The sequence below is a fragment of the Falco cherrug genome (genome assembly GCF_023634085.1).
Source record: "Falco cherrug isolate bFalChe1 chromosome W unlocalized genomic scaffold, bFalChe1.pri SUPER_W_unloc_1, whole genome shotgun sequence".
In the NCBI taxonomy this organism is placed as follows: domain Eukaryota; kingdom Metazoa; phylum Chordata; class Aves; order Falconiformes; family Falconidae; genus Falco; species Falco cherrug.
The window spans coordinates 7,279,668-7,298,565 of NW_026599288.1; the positions used below are offsets into that span (position 1 = coordinate 7,279,668).

General features: G+C 46.9%; 1 protein-coding gene across 7 annotated transcripts; it reads left to right on the top strand.

The window, feature by feature from the left end:
* Nucleotides 1–24: 24 nt before the first annotated feature.
* On the top strand, nucleotides 25–17,428 carry ZBTB5 (zinc finger and BTB domain containing 5). 7 transcript variants are annotated; one of them, XM_055700116.1, is made up of 4 exons: nucleotides 25–184; nucleotides 9,587–10,632; nucleotides 11,214–12,982; nucleotides 13,115–17,428. In XM_055700116.1, the coding sequence occupies exons 3-4, from the start codon at nucleotides 12,972–12,974 to the stop codon at nucleotides 15,141–15,143; spliced, it is 2,040 nt and encodes a 679-aa protein (XP_055556091.1). In that variant the 5' UTR covers nucleotides 25–184; nucleotides 9,587–10,632; nucleotides 11,214–12,971; the 3' UTR covers nucleotides 15,144–17,428. The 7 variants fall into 7 exon arrangements, with proteins under 7 accessions (XP_055556091.1, XP_055556093.1, XP_055556094.1 ...); XM_055700118.1 differs by having other exon boundaries at nucleotides 9,587–12,326; XM_055700119.1 differs by having other exon boundaries at nucleotides 9,587–11,491.
* The last annotated feature ends 1,470 nt before the right edge of the window (nucleotides 17,429–18,898 follow it).

The window sequence follows — 18,898 nt, forward strand, 5'->3', positions numbered from 1 at the left end:
GCTGCTGCGCGATGGCGTCACTTCCGGCCGCCGGCGCGGCCGCCGCAGCAGCGCAGGGCCCGTGGGGGCGGAGCCTCGGGAGCCGGGGACGGGGCCGCAGGGCCGAGGACGACGGCTGCGCCCGGCCCTGCCCGGCCCTTCCCGCCCAGAGAGAAGAGGCAGCGGGGAGGGGCGGGCACCTCAGGTGAGTGGGGCCGCTGCCGGGCCTGGCAGGCGACGGCGCAAGACACCGGGGGGGCGGTCGGGGGGCGCGGCGGGTGACGTGGGCGGCCGGGCCGGGCGGAGCGGGGAGCCCTCGCTGCCCCTTGCCGGCTTCCGCCGCGCCGCCCTGAGCCACCTGGGAGCCCCGCGGGAGGGTGGAGGCGGGCTGCCCGCCGCCCCGGTGCGTGCAGGAGATCGGCCCGGGGGCGGGGAGCGCGGCTGTGCTGTGTTGGGGGGGAGGCCGGCGGACAGCATGCGAACCGGTGGCGGCGGCGCTTCTCCCGGGCCCCCGGTTCCCTTCGCGGGGTTTCCGCCTGCCGGGCACTGGAGGTTTCAGTGGGGCTTGTTCAGGCGTGGGCTTGCGGCGGGCAGGGCCGGGCCGTCCCGTGAAGAGCCCGGCGGTGGTCGCTCGGGCCTTCCACCAGGAGCCGGTGGAACGGAGCTGGAGCCTGGCCTCTGCCTCGGGACTCGTTGGCCCCGGCCTGGTCACGGCACGCCAAACCGCGTGGCGGAGTGCGAGATGCTGCGTTCGGCAGGGAATCCCTGGAGGGCCACCTTGTGTTCACGGCGATGCCCGTGTAAGATAAGAAATGAAATACGTGAAATGTGGTTTTAACAGCTGGGGATGCAAGGATGGGGCGCAGATGCTGTCGCCAGTCTTGAGAGGGGCGTAGTGTTGGAGATCCCAGGTGATAATATAAAAAAAAAAAAAAAAAAGGCATAACTCAGTTTCTCAGAGCAGTGCATCCCATGCATTCAGGATTCTATGCAGGAACAACAGCATTTCTTATCTGTCTGTTAACTTCATGTTCTGGAATTTTCAGAGAAGCGTGTTCAGATGACATGTTATAAATTGGGGTTTACTTTCTTGCGCTTGGTGTAATTACTGACTCGTAGCTCATCTTGTGGAGGACAGCATACAGATGGAGTGGCGTTACACGTACTGTTGGTGTACAAAAGTTCCGCGTGCACCGGTTGCTGCCCTGCAATGGATGTCTTATCTCTGTGGTGTTGACTTCACTAGCTTCCAGTTTTTCTCATGGTTGTGCTAGTGAAGGCAAACTCCGCGGGGGTCAGTGGTCAGACTGGAGCTTGTGTTGCACTGTGCTGTAAACCCATATGTTATAAAGAAATGGTAGACCTGAAGTGGCGTCTGTGTGGAATTGGAGAAGGAAATCACCACCTCGGAACTTGACAAAAAGCAGCTTCATTTTTTCCTTCATCTTTCAAAAATTACTCGGCAGTAATTTAGTTAATTTAGCGTGATATGTTCAAATCACAGAAATTGTTATCCTTTAGCGTGACTTTTAAGCAGTGATTAAGGTGATGTTTTTTGAAATTCATTCGTCTATGCTTGTATTGGGTTTGCATGGCGTGGTTTTGGTAGCAGGGGAGCTACAGGAATGGCTTCTGTGAGAAGCACTTAGAAGCTTTCCCCATGGCTTTTACGATGGAGCCAGCGCCAGTTGGCTCCAAGGCTGATCCACTGCTGGCCAAGGCCAACCCAAAGCCCACCAGCAACAGTGGTAGTGCCTCTGGGATAACGTATTTAAGGAGGGGGGTGGGGGGGGTGGGGGGGTGGAACCTGTGCAACAAATTGCAGCCGGAGAGATGAGTGAGAATATGCGAGGAGAACAACTCTGCAGACACTCAGGTCTGCGCAGGAGGCCATGAGGTGCTCCAGGCACTGGAGCAGAGATTTTCCAGCAGCCTGTGGTGAAGCCCACGGTGTGAGGTAGGCTGTCCACCCTCAGGCCGTGGAGGCCCACAGTGGAGCAGATCCCCACCTGCAGCCGGAGAGGGCCCCCCACCAGAGCAGAGGGATGCTCGAAGGAGGCTGTGACCCATGGGCAGCCCACGCTGGAGTGGGCTCCTGGCAGGACCTGTGGTCCCGTGGAGAGAGGAACCCAGGCTGGAGCAGGTTTGCTGGCAGGACTTGTGAAACCGTGGGGACCCACACTGGAGCAGGCTGTGCCTGAGGGGCTGCACCCCACGGAAAGGACCCACGCTGGAGCAGTTGGTGAAGAACTGCAGCCTGTGGGAAGGACTCACACTGGAGAGGTTTGTGAAGGACACTTTCCCATGGGAAGGCCCCCATGCCGGAGCAGGGGAAGACTGTGAGGAGGATGGAGCGACAGAGATCAAGTGTTACAAACTGACCGCAATCCCCATTGTGGTGCTCAAGGGGGAGGAGATAAAAAGAGCTGGGAGTGAAGCTGAGCTCAGAAAGAAGGGTGGAGGGAGAAGGTGCGTTTAGTTTTGTTGTTCTTTCTATCCTACTCTGGTATTTATCAGCAATAAATAAAATTAATCTTTCCCAAGTAGAGTGTTTCGGATGGTAATTGGTGAGTGCTCTCCCTGTCCTTATCTCAGCCTGCAAGATTTTCATCTTACTTTCTCCACTGTCTTGCTGGGGAAAGGGAGCGAGAGAGTGACTGGGTGGGTGTCTGATCAGCCCTCCGCAATGTCAAAACAGAACTGTGCGGTGCCTCCGTGTAGATATTTTCCCTTCCGAGGGTAAAAGGATGATGTTAGAAAATGAGGTTTTTAAATGAGTTTGGGAAGATCAGAAGCGGATAATTCAACAGGTCTCATTTGAAATGCAGTAGTCACCTACTGAATCAGTTGTGTGGATAGAGTTATTTGCTTAGGCTGAAGATGTGTAATACTAATGAATCCATTGTGGTCATGGCAAACTAATATTTGTTACTTCAATCTAAAACATTTCCTGGCAAAAATAGATTATTCATTGCGCAGTTAACCCTGGCTTCCTTGGGGTTAAAATCTTAGGCAAAGGAGTCACCAAGGAGCATGGCTGGATCGGGTTGTTTAAAATTCTTGAATCTCTGGTACATGGTGAAGTTGAAGAGCTAGATTTAGAAATCATCGCTGTATTGAGCAAGAAGACGGCATGCTGGCACTGAGCTGTCTGTGGCTGCCCTTTCTTGTGGCATCCTTGCCTGCACACATTTGGTTCTGCGTGGTGTTTGTGGTTTGATTCTTGAATGGGGGGTGATGGCAGGCAGAAGAAGCTGGCAGATGTCTTTCCTTTGCAGTGCTGGCCATTCTTGCGAAAGGACGATGACAGTTACAGAGACTGACGTGGTGTCATGAACCTCAGGAGAGGTCTTCTGAACTGATAACGTAACTGTGAGTTTAGATCAGTCCTTGGTGGTGGTAGTTCACCTTCCCGTACCCTTAAATGGCTTTACTGCCAGTTCTGTGAAGCAGCATTCTCTGCTTTTCCCTTTGTAAATAAATCAAATAGGGATATTGCCCAAACAGCTTTCTTCAGGTGTTTCAGTGTGCAATGCCTAAAACCCTGTGTTGCTCTTGGGAATTGTCTCATATTAGACGCAGGTTTTTAACTTCCTAAGATCAAGGACAGAATCCATGAACTGTTTCTTAATGATACCTAGAAAACACTGTGCTTTTTTTATAAGTTGACCAGAAAAGCATGTCGGCCCTTTTTAAGAGAGACCAATGCCTGTGAAAGCTATGGTACTGACCCTGAAGTCCAATTGGTGAAGGGAATTCGCCAGGAATTAAAAGGGAACAAGTGTTCAGTCTGTTCTGAATATACAGCATTACAGGTGTGTTAAATAGTGGAACTACAACAGAGAAACAGCCCCCCTGGTGACAAGCTGAGATGGCACATCAAAATGCAGGAGTGGGGTTTTTTGCTCTCCTCCTGTGTGTCTTCTCCGAAGTATCACACTGCGCTGTGGGATCTGGATGCACAGAGATGCGTCACAGGGCTGGGAGGAGGTGAGTGGAAATGTCAGGAAGCAGGAGGATGCCCTGTCGCAGGTGGTGTCCCTTTCTTCAGATAACTAGGTGTCCAAGAAAACTCGTCTTTTTTTTTTAGGAAGCTTTTTGTTGCTCCTTTCAAAGATGCTCTTTGCAACTGGCAAGCTGTGCTGTTACTCTTTGTTAATGAGTTAGTGTTGCCATGAGTTTGACTGTCTATTTACAGTACCATTCGGATGATGAGAAAATACTAAGCCATGTGCTAATCTCTTACTGTTCTCTGGAGGGCTGATGCAACTTGCAGCGGCATTTGCAGTGCAGTTTATCCTTTCTGATTCTTACATGAGTTGTAACTCGTTGTCCCTGACAATAAATAGAGAGATAAACTGTGTGAGTTAAACTATATATAAAACCTGGCTAAGGAAATGCCTAAAATGAGATACTGTAAGCTCAGTGTCAGTCATGAAAGTCACTAGTTGCAGATGTGTCTCGTCAGACGCACACAAAAAATGCCTTTCATGGCTGGCACTCAACATTGTCACATGCATGAAAGCAGTGTAACACTGAAGCCTACTTCAGTTGTATGGGGCAAATCCAGAAATCGTTTTGACTGTTAACTAAAATTCCACCATATGTTTGGCTTGAAAACACTCTTAGAGCAGAGAATGCACACACTGCGTGTTTCAAAGTGACAAAACTTGCTGGAGGTGTCAAAGAAAGTGAAGATTTACATTTCTTCCTTCCTCTACTCTCCCACTGTCCCGCTGACTTGTTAAAAAAACGGATAGAACCGATAGAAAGTTTTCTAAAGGAACGTTTGTATCGCTGACTCCTATCTAGATTTATGTTTGTTATTTCAGTCTTCAGCGGAGCTTTTTTTAAGATTTTTTTTATTCCAAGCACAATGGTTAAACACAGTACAAGTATATTGTAACATTTTGTAAAATGTAATTTAAGCGAAGAGGCAAGCAGTTACTAATATTATATTGGCGTACTCTCAGGTTTTGACTATATGCCAAGGATTCTTGCAGGCTTAGTACCTACAATATCGAATGCGTTTAAATACAGGTTGTTGGAAATGAGGTTTGAGGTGCAAGTAATAAATTGCCCTTCATTTATCTGATAAGGAAAACCCAAATGCCTAGTCCAAAGTCTGCAGTACTGTGTTTGAATGTAAGATTTCTTCTGATGCCATTCTGCTGAATGGTATATCTGAGGCAGCTTTTATTGTTGGGTTTAATCACACAAAATGAATTCCTCCACAGACTTTTAAAAGCTTCTTTAGGGAGCAACTTGAGGTTCTCTTTGAATATTTTGTTTGTTTGACTTCTTGACAGTGTCTCAGGATTGCAGTGTAATCTAAACTGTGCCCTTTAGTATGGGACATAGTAAAAAACACTTAAGTAGATCATTGTACAGAGTTGCTGTTTTTCACACCGTTTTATAGTGAGTTTAACTTTTTTTAAAGAAATGAGAGAAAAAGTTTTTGATTCTGCAGTAGTTTCAGTGCAAGTGTACTTAAATACTTGCCGTGTCTCCTCTTGCTGCAGCTTAAGTATTAGAGCAGGGGGATTTGCTGGGAAAAGGGACTGTAAGTCTGCATAGTACTGTCAGTGCTCATCATTCAAGAAATAAAAAGAAATCATAGGAAGAAACAATTACTATTAAAAGTAGTAGAAATATGTGCTAATAAAACCTGGAATTCTGCTGGAGAAATCGATAGTGTCCCTTCTCTCCTGCCACGTGGTTTTGTTACCAGCTGTCCCTTGTGTCTCCTACCTGCCTGCCTGGGCTGTGTGTGCAAACTGGCCAGCTGGCTGAATTTGGTTTTGGGTGTTTTGTGTTGTTTAAGAGAATAAGGGAATTAAGCATGACTTGGTGAAAAGCGGTCCTTATAATTTGGCTGCTTCTGTAACCAGACACCAACTTCCGCAAAAAAAAAGAAGGGGATTCAGCACCTAGTCTCCACTTTGTAAAATTGGTTGGAGTTGACAGACAGACCCAGAGGTTAATATCTAATGGAAAATTAATGAACCGGCTGTGTGATTGTAAAGCGTAGGTCTTTTTTTTTCCCTAGAATTTGAGAACGCTTGCACATCATCTTCCCCATTAGGTATTTTTAATCCTGATGCTTTCTTAACATGGAAAGCTTAGTTTAAGAAATCTAAGCCCTATCTCCATCTGTATACATGAGGAATGTGCCACCAGGAATGTTTGGTTACGGGGCTCTAGCTCCTCTGCACAGCCCCAAAGGAGCTTGAAAACACAAGGACAGGAGTGGGAGCCCCGTGGGGCTGCTTGTAAGCCCATTCCTGGAGCTAGCCCGTCACAGGCCCATCTCTGCTAGCCCAGAGGAGCACAGGCACAGGTGGGAACCCCCCTGAGAAAGGGAGAAAAGGAGCACGTTGTTCAAGCCCCTGCCAGGGCAGTCCCAGCCCAGCCTCTGCCCAGTGTCCTGTTGTGCTAAGGGAGATGCTGCCTGCTGTCGGGACAGATGGGCTGCAGGGAACGCCAGGTTGGGATCCCGCAGGATGGTTAGGGGTGAAACCAAAAGTGAGGGAAAAGAGGAGTTAAGGGATTTGGGGACGAACAGGTGTGGAAATAGAGAGGGGTAAAGGAATAAAAAGGGCCGGTCGCGTTGCGTGTAGGCAGTTGGCTCGTCAGTGCACTTGCCTGGCCATGTCCTGCACCTGGTCAGTGCTGTCTGTCCTGCTCCTTATCAAATTCCTTCCTGGTTGTGTCCTGGGTGAGGTCTCTCTGCCTGATACGAGCACAGCCACAAGGCAGAGGGTCCCTTTGTCCGTGGGGCATTGACTGGAGCAAGTGCAGCTGTGCGGGTGTCTGATGGCCGGTGAAGCTCAACCTGGATGAGCCGGTGAAGTGGCCTGGGAGCAAAGGCGGGGGTGTCCATGGATCCCTAAGGGCAGCACTGGGTGTGAGAGTGCCTGTGTCTACAGGGACAGCACCATGGTGGGGTCAGCTGTGGGACCAGAGGAGTCTTGGCTGGCTCTGTGGACTTGTGACAGTCCGTACCAGCAACTGGAGCCAGGTTGTTGCCTGCCTGCAGGCTAGGGGTGGGGAGACTGGGGACCAGCAGGCAGCTACTGGGAGGGCCAACTGCCGGAGGGGGTCTACCTCGTATGCCTGTATGGATGTTCGCACTGGTGGACTTCCACCCTGCCCAGGCAGAGAGGGAAGCTGAACGAGGCCTCTGGTTCTGCCCATGTGTGAGTGCTGAGTGTCTCTTGTAGTGTGTACATGTGCTCTGTGCATTTGTGCCTGCTGGGGATGCGTCTTCTCCTGCTCTCCTGCTGTCTTCTCCTGCTGGGACCTGGGGATATTTAGCAGCAGCAGCAGCCTCGCCTCTCATGGGCTGTTTGATTTGCTGTGATATGATCTCCACTAGCGGTTTCAGTATCTATTGAGCACGCTTTTTATCAAAGTTTAATTACCTTTTTAAGGATGTAATCCAAATGCTAGGGAGAAAACGCTGCTTTACTTGTTTTCTAGCCAATTAATGTTACATTAAAAAAAATCTGTCGTTCCTTTGTCAAACTCTACTGAAATTACCAAAGCAAACTGTCAAATAGAAAGCCAGAGAGGTAAACCTCGTGTATGTAAAACCATGCCTCCGGTGACTTGTGGTTTAGTGCCTTCCCAGGTAGAGGTGGTGTCTGAATATTTAATAGCTCTCAATTAATTTTTCTTCAGTGACTCTTATGTATTCACGTGTACTTGCCCATGGCGAAGAGTTTTGTCGCTTTACTGTGTTACGTGGAGGAGTGTTTCTTTGGTTCTGACCTTGCTGGTTTCATTTCTTAAGCCTTAGTCCAAGAAGAGGCAGAACAGTTGTTTTCCAGTCAGTATTTCGTAGATGGTTTTTCATTGCTTGCCCTTAAAATTTTCCTGGCTCATGACTAGTTGTATTTGTAGGAAAACTACTTGCCACTAAACAATTTGGTATAGTTTCTTTTCGTTTGTGGTAATTTGATTATAAAACTAAGCTGTTCCCTCTCCCGCTGCTCTCCAAAAGGCTGCTGGGACTCGGTGTCTGCCGTTTGTACCACTGATGCCTCCCCTGAGTCGCACTGACTGGGTCTGATTCAGCAGGAGGTTTCATCTAACATTCCCTGGGTCCCCAGGATGTGAACTGGAGCTGGTTGTGAGCCTCACGAAAGCTGCACGCTGGCCGCTGAAACCACTCACTGCTCAGCTGGGAGCATCTCTTGTCTTTCATCTGAATGGGCTTTCACACAGCCGTGAGATGGGATGTCACCCATCGTGTGCTGGAGGTGTTGGGTTGTTTGAAAGGGGACTGATGGGGATGTGCAGCCCACAGGTGGTTCAGCGGAGTCTTTATGGCCAGCTCTTGCTGAAAGACGGGCTATCACTGAAGCAGGAGGGAAAGACAGACTGAATCTGCATCTCCAGAAATACGCCACCCCTTTATTTTGATACTGACTTAGGTGCGTTGCGTGTATTTAGTAACCTGAAGCAGCTGATATCTCACCGAATGTGGTCTGTGGATATAATGTAGTATATACCGCTCAGCCTAGTTTTATAACTTTTAATTGATCTTGTGCAAGATCTCAGCTCCACTCTGCGGTCCGTTTGTTGATTCTGGTTCAAGGACTTCAGCCTTTATAGTGTAGTAAAAGTTAAATACCAAGCCAAATTAATGTTATTTGAAGCAAAAGTGGGGTTTGTCTTGTTTCAGGTGCATGAAGGATGCACTCGCTTTTGGTGACTGTAAGCCAGTACTCTTTGGGTTCTAAAGTCCCTATTCATTGCTCAAAAGAATGAGTTTTGGCTGTTTTCTCGGGTTCGGGTACACGTTGCTGCCTGGGCAAGAAGACATCGGACCATCCCTGTAACCTAGCTTCCTTTCTGGAGTCTGGCTCAATCTTCTTGCTGATGTGAGATCCTGTCCTCATGTTCAGCATTTTCCACCTCCAGTCTTCTCTGGGCATTGGTTCAAAGGCTTTATTACAAAGCATTTTGTAATACCTTTGTATTACCACCTCCTGGGATTGGCTCGATAGGGGCAAGGCATGAGCGAACTCTCGAGTATTTGATAATCCTTTACGGTGCATTTCCTAGAATGACCTAAAGCAGTGCACAGACTGGGAACTGCTGGGGTGCTCGTGAACAGCTTGCTTCTTGACAACCCTTGAAGCTGGAGCGGTCTCTGCTGGGCCCTGTGCTTTTTTCCGCAGGATGGAGATTTACTGACCTGCCTTTTAGCTGGTGGTGCTAATGGTTCATCACTGACACGTTTTGGAAAGCAGTACCATGGCGTCTGCCAGTTGTGCTCCTTAGGGAAAGGAGATCCCTTGCCTCTCCTGGTGTGGTGGGTGCCTGGCATTTTCTGGGGAGTCTGCCAGCGGGCTGTAGCATTGTATGCTGTGCAGATCTGCTCTACGCGTAGTCGTGCAAGTGTGAAATGGTTCTTTGGAGCTGTTGATATTGACTTGAGAATGAAGTGAAAAGAAAGTTGACCAGCATCCAGGCCCCACAAGAGCGCACTGATGCTATAGTGATGGTACTGTGAATGGAGCAAGAGTTTCTTGTTGCTCTGGCAACTGTTGCCCCTACCCCCCATCTCCTCCTCCTCCTGTCTCCACATTCCCCCTAGGTGCTGCGGTTTAGTCCCTTTCCTGTGAAGCCAAGGACAAAGTGTTATCACTCACATAACACCTGGCCCATCTCAGAGGTGAGTGAAAGAATTGTTCGGCAGTCTCCTCTCAACTTTCCAGAAACGGCCGGCTGAGGGGAAGCTTTCCTCACAGAGGAGGTCATGCCTGCACGGTGCTTGCTGGAACGAAGGAGGCCAGGAGTATTTTTAACCAGGTGTGCCGGAGCTCAGAAGTCAGACAGCGATGTGGCAGCACTGTTCACAAAACAGCCCTGGCCTCTGCCACATTCCAGATGCTTCCTGCCGGGACTTGTGGCTGTTGTCACAGGTTCCCCGTCTTCCTTTTGTCTGCCTGCCTGCCTGAGGTCACAGAGTTTCAGTTTGCGCCTCCCTTCTCCTACGACACCAAGAAGCATTTCCTCACTTTCCCTCTTGTTGCGTTTCTCTTGGAGAAAATGCGTAGAAATAATAACTCCGCAGTTCCAAGGTTTTGTCTCGCTTAACATACTTTTGTTTGAAAATGTCATCTTATTTTTCATGTCAAATACACATTGGTATTGAAAGATAAATAAAATCACCTGTTACCTGTATTGCTATTTCTTCTTTTAAAAAAAAGTGGCAAGCTCAAATTCTTCTGTTTTATTACATAACTATATAGAGATAAGGAAGATGTATTTAATCTATTTATGGTGCTTATTTCAGGCATCATAGCCTTAGTGCTGCCAAATTACAGGATTTTTGATGCTGCTGGTAAGCCGGAACCCTCACCATTGCTGGAAGGCATAAACTGTAATTTATTTATTTATTTCATCTTTTTAAAATACACAGGCACTAATTACAGATTTTTGCCAGCAGAATTTTTTGCCTTTTCAGCGTTTAGGTAAAACTCTGGTTCTTCACGAGCCTGTATCCTTTGGAGAGGGGGCAGGGGTCTTTGTGCAGTGGACTAGGTGGTTAAATCTTTTTCTGGCAAAGAGCTGCAAAGTACGTGTTGATGACAAGAAGTGTTGCTCTGGCCACCCCTTCCATAGCTATTGGAGGCACTGGTAAGTTTTGAGTGAGGAGGTTAAGTATTTTAAGTCCAGCACTGGTTATACCTGTGGGCCTGCTAGAAAAGGGGGGAGCCTGGCTTTGTAACCTTACTGTTACTTTTTTTTTGCTTTTTGCTGCTCTGATAGTTACCCAGCATGTGTTCAGCTCGTGCTTGTCCCACTCTCTGCCAGTGGATGGTGTGACTGGGAAACGTCACTCCACCCCAGGCCCAGCCTGAGCTTCTTCTGGGGTCTGGGGGGGATTCGGTCTGACAGGCCGTGGAGAGGGAGCAAGTGGGGTTGGCGTGCAGTGTCGTGGTTTAACCCCAGCCAGCAGCCACGCAGCCACTTGCTCTCTCTCCCCCTCACCCAGAGGGATGGGGAAGGGAATGGGAAAGGAATGTAAAACTCAAGGGTTGAGATAAGAACAATTTAATAGGTAAAGCGAAAGCAAGCAAGCAGGGAATTCCTTCCCCACTCCCCACGGGCAGGCAGGCTCAGCCATCCCAGGGCAGCCGGGCTCCATCACGTAACGGGTACTCGGGAAGACAAACGCCATAATGCCAAATGTCCCCCCTTCCTCCTCCTTCCCCCAGGGTATATACTCAGCATGACGTCCCACGGTATGGAATCCCTCTCTGGCTGGCTTGGGTCACCTGTCCTGGCTGTGTCCCCTCCCCATGTCCCGTGCCCCCCCAGCCCTCTGGCTGGCAGGACCCAAGGAACTGAGAAGTCCTTGATTTAGTAGAAACATCACCCAGCAACAACTAAAACCGTCACTGTCCTGTCAACGCTGTTCTCACATCAGAGCCAAAACACAGCACTGTACTAAGAAGAAAATTAACTCCATCCCAGCTGAAACCAGGACACACAGGTAGTGAGGGCACACACCGCATGGGTTTACTTCATTTCCAAATGCAAAAACCTAACCTCGTGCTGCTTGCAGAATAACTCCTGAACGAGTTCCAAAGAAGTGTCTTCTTCGTAACAGAGGATCAAGAACTGTCCTGCTTTCCTAGCACTTGACGTGCTAGTGGTGATAATGCGAGGCGGGGGAAGATTGCAGAGTTACTTCCCTCCTTTGAGCGGAGTTGCTGCCAGAAGCCAAGGGATCTCTCTAATTCTGCAGCTGCCAGCTTGCATATGCAGAAATGTGTAAATCCGTTGTGATCTTGTGTGTGTTGCTTGGCTTTTTGGCCCTTACCAGCACGTGTCCGGCCTGCCTTGCCTCCCTCCCTGCCTTTTTTTGCCTTGCAGCGCAGCAGAGTACAGAGCCTTGAGTTCCTGCAGGCTGAGGGAGCCTTAGTGGCAACGTGCTGCTGCTGCTGCTGCTCCTCCATCCCTGCCATCTCGATAGCTGAGGTTTTGCTTTTTCTGCTGATCCTTCCAAGTAAATAGTTAATAGACAGCCCTCCAGGTGAACAAAATTCCAAAGTAATGAACAACCTACATCAACAGCTGTACCTGCTTTCCTCTGAATGAATGTGCGTACTTGGCAGCCACTGTCTCTGGCCTGAGCATACCTTCTGAGCAAAGCTGGTGTGTAAAGCGAAACACCTGGGAAGAGTTTGAAAGAAAATGTTATTTCTGAGCGAACCATTCTTTCCTGGTCCAGCATGACTATGGGAAACCTTGTATGCAGATTATTCACATAGCTTGTGACTTTGCACAGACCAAGAAGGTTTGTAAGAAACTTCTTCAAAATAAAGGTATGGAGACGGCTTTTAACGTTGACAGACTTTTCTGTCTCACTACAAAATAAAATAAGAAATGGGGTTTATTTTGTGGGAAAACCTGAGGACTTTTAGTGTATCCTAGCTGATAAACCACAGTCAATAAGAAAATTGTATTGCACTTTTGATAGCTAGTGGCAGTTTGCGTTAAGAGCTGACCGTTCGTTCCAGTGCAGAAGTGTCTCCCTTCTTTTCCATTAACTCTTCTTTTCTGGGTGTCTGTGTTGAAAGCAGGTACTTGAATGACAGTTCTGCACAGTAGCTGAGAAAGTGTGCAGAAAGTCATTTGCAGAAGGTGAAATTGGATTACGTGAGATGAGAATCAAAGTTCAGACTTTTCAGTGGGGGGGTTATCTAATAACGTGAGCCATTTATCAAAGGTTGCAGTAAATTATTCACAATTTTTTAAAAAAAAAAAACCACCCACAGGATTAAATGTTTTACTAAAGAGTGTGGTTTAGTTTGGACAGGTGAAATGACCTGCGTTATTCAGTTTACAGCAGAGCTCCCTGTGACACATCTGATGCTGATGTGACTGTTGCACTAGGTCAGCTCCATGGCAGAACCTGTATTTTCTTCCTTGTCCTCCTCCACAAGATTGTCAGCTTTGATACAGTACCAATGTGGCAGCAGTAAATTAAGATCAGTTATTGTTTTATCTGTCTTTCAGCTGTCATCTTTCATTTTTAAACCTGGTTTTCTTGTGGTCTGAATGGTGCTTCAGCTGTTTTTAGTATTATAGTTTCTTCTCTTTTGTTTTATAGGATCATGGATTTTCCAGGACATTTTGAGCAAATCTTTCAGCAGCTCAACTACCAGAGGCTTCATGGCCAGCTTTGCGACTGTGTCATTGTGGTGGGCAACAGGCATTTCAAAGCCCATCGCTCTGTTTTGGCAGCATGTAGCACGCATTTCCGAGCTCTGTTTACTGTAGCAGAGGGAGATCAGACTATGAACATGATTCAGCTGGACAGCGAAGTGGTGACAGCAGAAGCTTTTGCTGCTCTGATAGACATGATGTATACTTCCACACTAATGCTTGGGGAGAGCAACGTTATGGACGTCTTGCTGGCTGCTTCTCACTTACATTTGAACTCTGTTGTGAAAGCATGCAAACACTACCTTACTACCAGGACGCTGCCAATGTCTCCACCGAGTGATCGAGTTCAAGAGCAAAATGCACGCATGCAGAGGTCTTTCATGCTCCAGCAGCTTGGACTGAGCATTGTGAGCTCTGCTTTAAATTCCACTCAGAGTGCAGAGGAGCAGCCAAATACTATGAGCTCCTCGATGAGAAGTAACATTGAGCAGCGCACTACTTTTCCTATCCGTCGTCTCCACAAACGTAAACAGTCTTCTGAAGATCGGGCCAGACAGCGCATCAGGCCTGCCATGGACGAGTCTGTTTCTGACGTGACTGCAGAGAGTGGGCAGTCAGTAGTTCATTCACGGGAAGATTTCTTCTCACCAGATTCACTGAAGATTGTGGACAACTCTAAGGCCGATGCTGTTGCTGATAACCAGGAGGATAATACTATTATGTTTGATCAGTCTTTCAGTGCTCAGGAAGATGCTCAAGTGCCCAGCCAGTCTGACAACAGCGGAGGCAACATTGCACAGATGTCCATGGCATCCCAGGCAACACAGGTAGAAACCAGCTTTGACCAGGAGGCTGCTTCTGAGAAGAACAACTTCCCATGTGAGAACCCAGAGGTCAGTCTGAATGAAAAAGAGCACATGAGGGTGGTGGTGAAGTCTGAACCTTTGAGTTCCCCAGAGCCTCAAGACGAGGTGAGCGATGTCACTTCCCAAGCAGAGGGCAGCGAGTCTGTTGAAGTGGAGGGAGGAGTAGTGAGTGCAGAGAAGATAGAACTGAGTCCCGAGAGCAGCGATCGTAGCTTTTCTGACCCGCAATCCAGTACTGATAGGGTGGGAGACATCCATATTATGGAGGTGTCAAATAACCTGGAACACAAGTCTACTTTCAGTATCTCTAATTTTCTAAATAAAAGCAGAGGTGGTGGCTTCAGCGCTAGTCAAAACAGTGATGATAACATTCCAAATACCACCAGTGACTGCAGAATGGACAGTGATGCCTCTTATCTGATGAGTCCAGAGTCGGGGCCCGCTGGCGGCCATTCGTCTGCCACGGTCTCCCATGTTGAGAACCCATTTAGTGAACCTGCAGACTCTCATTTTGTTAGACCAATGCAGGATGTGATGGGGCTCCCCTGTGTACAAACATCTGGGTACCGAGCAGCAGAACAGTTCGGCATGGATTTTCCGCGGTCAGGCTTGGGCTTGCACTCCTTGTCAAGGGCAATGATGGGCTCAGTCAGAGGTGGAGCTAGCAGCTTTCCTGGGTACCGCCGCATAGCCCCCAAAATGCCTGTGGTCACTTCAGTCAGGAGCTCCCAGCTGCAAGATAACTCATCCAGTTCCCAGCTGATTATGAATGGGACCACTTCTTTTGAAAACGGGCATCCATCACAACCTGGTCCGCCACAGCTGACAAGGGCGTCCGCAGATGTCCTTTCAAAATGCAAGAAGGCCTTATCTGAGCATAATGTCTTGGTTGTAGAAGGTGCACGCAAGTATGCGTGCAAGATCTGCTGCAAGACGTTTTTGACCTTGACGGACTGCAAGAAACACATCCGTGTGCACACGGGAGAGAAGCCTTACGCCTGCCTGAAGTGTGGCAAGCGGTTCAGCCAGTCCAGCCACCTCTACAAACACTCCAAGACAACCTGCCTGAGGTGGCAGAGCAGCAACCTGCCTAGCACTTTGCTTTAATCTTCTCCACCGCAGGCCCAAAGGAAAATGCCAGTCTAGCTCCCTGAAGCACCACAGGAGTGTGAACACTATTTTCTTCGAGGCTGCAGGCTCGGAGGCTGCTCTTGTCGGTCGGTGAACGCTTCCCGTGTGATTGTGCCACACACACAGAAGTCTTGGGTCTGTCAGTTGGGGATATTACTTTACCTACCTCACAGGGGTGTTGTGAGGCTTAAGCAGCTGTAAGCAAAGAACCTGGAGATCTTCAGAAGTCGCACTGTAGGTGGGTGAAGTGTTGGCTACAACGTACGTTCAGGCCTTGGGCTGCCGGGGATACAATCCCTAAAGCTAAGCAGTTCCTTTGCAGGGCAGAGGGGTGAGAACGTAGTAGTTATCTCATGAAGTAGCACGTTTTCAACAACGAGAAACTGAAGTGCAAATTTCCTCTTTTTTTTTTTTTCTCCCCCCCCCCCCCCCCAAAGTATTTTGTAAAAGTGAAAGCATTTTAAAAAATGACCTGTAAAACAAGTTGCTGCATTATGTATGGACAGTAGTGGCAGAGCTGTTAACTGGAACTAACGCAGAGTGCATATCTTTAAAAGAGAAGAACAACTTTGGATGCACCCGTCTTGACATAATGCTTTAAAATATGCTAATTATAAAGATAGTTCTAGGGTTATGAATGTATGTTAGGCTGTTTTGTAGTAAAGGACACTGTGTAAGGAAGGTGCTTAAATTAAATCCCAGACAAGTAACTTTTGGACTGCCAAATGTATATAGATACTTCGAATACAGCAAGATCTGGATGTTTGATTTTATTTTTTTTTTTCTGTAGAAACTTGTATTAAGTGGTAAGTGAAGTACTGTTTCTTGTTTGTGCTATTCTTAGCAGTATTTTAACCGATTTGTATCTCCTATGTTAAAATTATCTATCCACAGAAGTCTGAAAAAGAGCTTGTCTTTGTCTGCTTTGTTATTTTGAAGGAGAGAGAGAATTTGTGATGGCTTTTTTTACTGTGTAAGATAGTCTCTTGCTGTTTCCAGATGCTGATAGTCAATCTGATCCCCGATATTGCATAAGTATATTGTCCTTTTCGGACACGCTTACCTTCTGGCTTTAATTTCCTCCTCTGTACACTTACTTAATTTCCTTCACAACTATAGATTGTTCCTCGTATCAAACCAGTCAGGAATGATCCTCATTTGCCATATTTATTTATGCCGCTATAAAATGTAGTTGTTAAACACACTCTTTCCACTTAGTGTCACAAATGTACTTTTTCACATAAATTAAAAAAAAAAGCGCATAAATTTAATTTTAAAAAATAGCACTTTGTATGGCAAAAAATCAGTGATTGTTATTCTTGAAGTGAATTGTGTAAACCTTATTTTAATTTCCTCTTCTTTGATACCGTTGTAACTAGTACTGTCTGCAGTCTTTTTTTAAGATGCAAATGAATTAACTACTGGTGTTCAGCATGTTGGGTTTCTGAATAAAATTTTGGAGCACTTGTGCTGATAAATGTTGCTGTACCATATAGGAGTTGGGTCAAGGCTGCAGCATGTCTGCTGCTTAGGAGAGACAGAGGATTTGCATTTCCTGGTATCTTAAGTCACAGAACAACAGCTTTCCGTTAATACAAAAAAAAAAAAAAAATTGCAAACCTTCCCCTCTTTTATTTTATTCTGTATAGCAAATGCATTTTGTGTGATGACATTCAGCAGTTTTATGGAGTTTGTGCTACCTAATAGTTTGCCTTCTTAAACGTCTTGGATTTATATTTGGATAAACTGAAAATAAAATCCTTATCCATAGTTCTGTAGGTCATTTAGCGGGATGAACTATCAAAACTGTGGAAGCATAGAAACCAAACAGTCATTGTCAGACCAAAGGAAATACGGAAATTTTTCTGTACTTGGCTTTATGTGAAACAGTAATCCACTAATGAAGAAATGTGTCTTCATCTCTAATTACAGTGCTTCACATGAAAAAAAAAAAAAAAAAGCCAAATGTCTGTCAATGTGTTACTTGCGCCTCGAGCGTACAAAGTAAACAGGAACATGGAAACATAGTGAATGGATTAATTCCTTTAAAATGTTAAGATTTTGTTACAGGATTTATTTAATGGTCATATTTCTAGCTCTTGATTTTATAGGCATTAAGGAAATGTGCTGCATTTTTTTAAAGCATTAGGATATGCCACAATTTGTTTTATAATGATTTTGATATCAGGGGACTAACAGCATTGAGCTATACTAAACAATCTCACTGAAATGTCAATAAAATGCAGTATTTTGTACTTTAATATTTTCTTGTGTTGCCTTATTAGTGACATTCTGATGGTTTCATCTTCCTTGCATTTCTAGCATGTAGTTTTAAAAATAGGGTGTTTTTTTACATTTTCTGTTTCCTATAGCACATCTGAATTCTTTGAATTCTTACAACACATAGGGATAAAACATCTATGCAAATGAGGAGATTAGAGTAACTGAGAACGAATACGAGCAGATGAACATATTTAACTGTACCTTTTGAATGAAATTAAAATTGTAATGTTATTAGGAAATATCAGACCTTGTGCAGGAGGACTCATGTCTTTAAGAAAAAAAAATCAACTGGGAGCATTTTTGGAAGTAGCAACTTTCAATTCCATTATTCATTGCCATCTAGTGCAGCTGGAGGAGCACACTACAAACCTAGGAGCCTGTGGCTGGCTTGTCGCTTTCCTGGTCTTCCAATATGAAGCAATATCTCAGAGTGGCATCTCCACTTAGCTATCCCCTGTTGTAAACTGAGAGTATCTCATCTCAAAGCCTGGTAACGCTGTCAAAGAGCTTATCGCTCTTGAGTTTTGTTCAGAATTTAACTTTCCAAATGCTACAGTGAGAGCTCATGTGAAGCAGTCAGTTATGTTAGTATTACGAAACGTGAAAAATAAACCCTACGTTTTTGTGCTGCTGTGTCTGACTTGATTTACTTGTTTATGTTATCCTGGTGTGTTTGCCAAAACCGTACAATGGATTGACTATAAACAAGTAATGCTTGTGTGTTAGCTGATTTGGCTCTTGGTGAGATCTTACTAGATCACTTGGCAGTGCAAAATGATCCTCTGTTGGTATCTAGGCACGCACGTAGGCATTTTTGTCCGACGAGGCCAAGCACACGCTGCTGCCCACGGCTGCCCGCCTGCTTTGTGCTGTGGCTGTGCCAGTTCTGAGAGGACACGTCGAATCACAGAATCACTGAGGTTGCAAAAGACCTTTAAGATCAAAAGATCTGACCGTTAGCCCAGGACTACCAAGCCCACACCAAACCATGTCCCCAGGCGCCGCATCTGCGTGGTTTTTTTAAACTCCCCCAGGGACGGTGACTCCACCACCTCCCTGGGCAGCCTGTGGCAATGCTTGACCACCCTTTCCGTGAAGAAATGAAGAAAAAAAAAAAAAAAAATCCTAGTATCCACCCTCCTGCAGCGGGGGGCCCAGCCCTGAGGGGCTGGTGTGACCCACGTGCAGGACCAGGCAGTGAGCCTTGTTCAACCGTGTACAATCGGCCTTGGCCCATCAGCCCAGCCTGCCCCGTTCCCTCGGCAGAGCCTCCTGCCCTGTAGCACGTCAACAGTCTTCCCTCACCCCCAGCTTGGTGTCATCTGCAAACTGAGGGCGCACTCTTATCTCCTTGTCCAGATCGTTGATAACGTTACCCAGGGCTGGCCCCAGCACGGAGAGCCCAGAGGACACCACGTGTGAGTGGCCACCACAGGATGTAGCTCCGT